General features: G+C 39.4%; 1 protein-coding gene across 1 annotated transcript in view; it reads left to right on the top strand.

Moving 5' to 3' along the window:
- Window positions 1–1,119: 1,119 nt before the first annotated feature.
- Window positions 1,120–2,719, top strand: part of LOC137969479 (cyclic GMP-AMP synthase-like receptor 1) — a 10,386-nt gene continuing 8,786 nt past the window's right edge. Inside the window, exon 1 of the mRNA XM_068815732.1 lies at window positions 1,120–1,256. Coding sequence (XP_068671833.1) covers window positions 1,120–1,256 — 137 coding nt within the window. The remainder of the gene's footprint in view (window positions 1,257–2,719) is intronic.

Below are 2,719 nucleotides of genomic sequence, written 5' to 3'. Positions count from 1 at the left end.
TACGAATTAGGATGTTTACTGAGGACGGAAACATCGTATACTCCCTCATATATTTAATCAGGTTTAGCTAGCTACCATTATGTATATAAAGCAGAATTATGTAATCAAGTCTTGAGTGTGTTCTAGTCTATTGGACTGTGTGTGAGCCGGTAACCCCCGAAAACCAACCAAGTCTAACTACAGCAAGCAGCGTTGACGCTTATCCTAATTTGCCATGTCATTACCAACGCTTAACAACACCTATTGTACCCCCACCCCCTACCCCCCACTCCTGGAATAATCATGCCAGATGGAAGGAATAGTGTGTCGAGTACGAAAGATCAAAGAGAAAACATCACTAAAACAAGAGAAATACAATGACTTGCGTAGAGGAAGTAAGAACTTCATATATAAGAACTATATAATAACTCAGATTAACATTGCAATAATTGGCTTGACTTCCTGGGAGGATATCAAGTAAATCTAGAGAAAGACCTTACTGAACTAAGAACAAAAAAAAAACGACTTATAATTACAGTATTTATCTAATCAAAAAATGTCAAAAATGGATCGTGTCACAGAACAATGAGTTGTTAAAAAATTCTGCGCGGATATAAGAATTAAGAACACCTAGCTACTCCAGTATGTCCAATATGAATGTATTACAGCAAAGCCTAGCTGGTAATACCTGCTTTGCTGTAAATAACTCTACAAAGGAATAAATCAAGATTCCATAAAAAGAATGAGCTTTATGTAATATGAAAGTGTCAAGACTGTGTATTTTGCACTGGGGCACGAATTGTGGACACTGTACAGAAATCGAATCAACTCATATCAAATCATAGGTCCAGGTTTTTGAGGAGAAGGGAAAACCAGACTACGCAGGGAAGAAACTTCTCGGAGCAGAGTAGAGAACCAACAAACTCAACCCGCATGTGACGCCCAAGTCTGGGATTCAATCATCAACCCGAGCCACATTGGGGGAAGACGTTTGCTCTCACCACTGCGCCACCCCTGCTCCCTAAAAATACAAAACACTACTGTCATGGGTAATTTTTGCCTAGCATAAAATTTACAACTATATATCCTCAATTAATGTTAAAAGTCAACACCTTTGGTTTTCCAGGATTTACAAGAGTAATGATTGACATGGGAGAAGAACAAATTTGGAGGCAAGACAACTGTGTAGATGCTCGAGGGATATTGAGTGCCTCACGTGTGAAATCGGTTTTCGCAAGGCATGTGAGAGATGCTATTGCATACCTGGGATATGGAGGGTAAGCTTCTCAGAAAGTAAGCTAGGTGTAAGCACACAAATGTGGGGTATAAGTCAAGCATGACAGAGATCAAACCTTGAACCAACATTGTCAGCCTATACATGAAACGAGCGGTACCGAACGGTTAGTGCGAAGTCTTGTACGTACGAGCACAAACAAGAAGAAAACAAGAAGTGGTTTCACTTTGACCATTTGCTAATCTTAAAAGCAAAGGAAAATAAAAGCGACAAAGGCACAGAAGTAAACCAAAGGCTCAAATAGTAATTTAATTGCCATAAACGTGCTTGTTGTTGTAAAGTAGGCAGGTAGATTCCCTCGACATAAAATAGAAGCAGCAAATTAAAATAGACCAAAACTTCCCTTTCATACGTACAGTAGCGAGCAAAGCGACATCAAAATGGCGAACTGATCCGCTAAGAACGAGACACGCGATTTACCCTTCTCTCGCCGTCGACGATTTCAGAGATCGACCATATATCATCTTTAGGGGCCGGAGTAAATAAGCGACATTTCCCATTTTATTCTCAAAAGACCAGCAGACTTACCTACCCCTAGATGAAATATTCCGAGATACTTACCCACCACTATGCGTGGTCTAACAAAGAATTTGAAGAACTTTCAACCTATTTTGCGTCAAGTAAAGCATCATATTGTGTCCGACCCTTTGGAATAATGACATCTGACACCGGAATTTTAATCAGGAAATATTATGTTGCTTACTTGAAGTATCATGCCCCATTCTAAACCCAATAGTTCTCCGTCCTTTGGACTTCGTACTAAAAACCAAATCATCAAAAGAGGTAAAAGGGAAAAACCAAGATTCCATAGGTTGGTGCAACGTAATAAGAAGAAAATTTTCCCCGGGGTATGACTATGCAGAAAAGTATCGATTTTAGTTTGGTTTATTGTAATGTTCATCACGAAATGAAAATAGGGGGTAACCATGCATTTTTTGGAGATAATTATACATTTGTTTTTTGCTCAAACAAAGAAATGCAAGTTTTTCACAGTTTTTATCAGCTCAAACGTTACCCTGGCTGCCAGAGGTTTTTCTGTCTCAGAGCGATGGAATACTGGTGAGGAAAAACCTCTGGTACAGGCCCTTGAGTTCTTTGAGAAGGCCGGTCCAATGGGATGTCGTTTCATATTCCCAGAGTCAGATTTTGACCCAGCAATTCGATCATTTGGTTCCAGGAACTTGTCAGTTCTAAGGAGTACTCTGATTGGTTTAGGAACAGAAAGTAGTTCAGACAGGTTTTCAATTGCTGTCAACCTGATTTCTCCTGCCCACTGTGGCCATAATCGAAACGCTGCAAAGTTCCAGATATCGAGGTTTTGAAGGCACAAAAAGTTCAGTGGGTTTTAAAATGTTTTTGACTTTTGTATATGTCCGCCAAAATTCAACTTCGGAATTGACATCCAAAATTCAAATTTGAGTTTTTATTTTCGTATTTGACATCGAA

The sequence above is a fragment of the Montipora foliosa genome, chromosome 9 (genome assembly GCF_036669935.1).
Source record: "Montipora foliosa isolate CH-2021 chromosome 9, ASM3666993v2, whole genome shotgun sequence".
NCBI classification, from domain to species: Eukaryota; Metazoa; Cnidaria; class Anthozoa; order Scleractinia; family Acroporidae; genus Montipora; species Montipora foliosa.
Note: the sequence above shows the minus strand (reverse complement) of the source record. Positions and strands in the feature narration are given on the sequence as shown.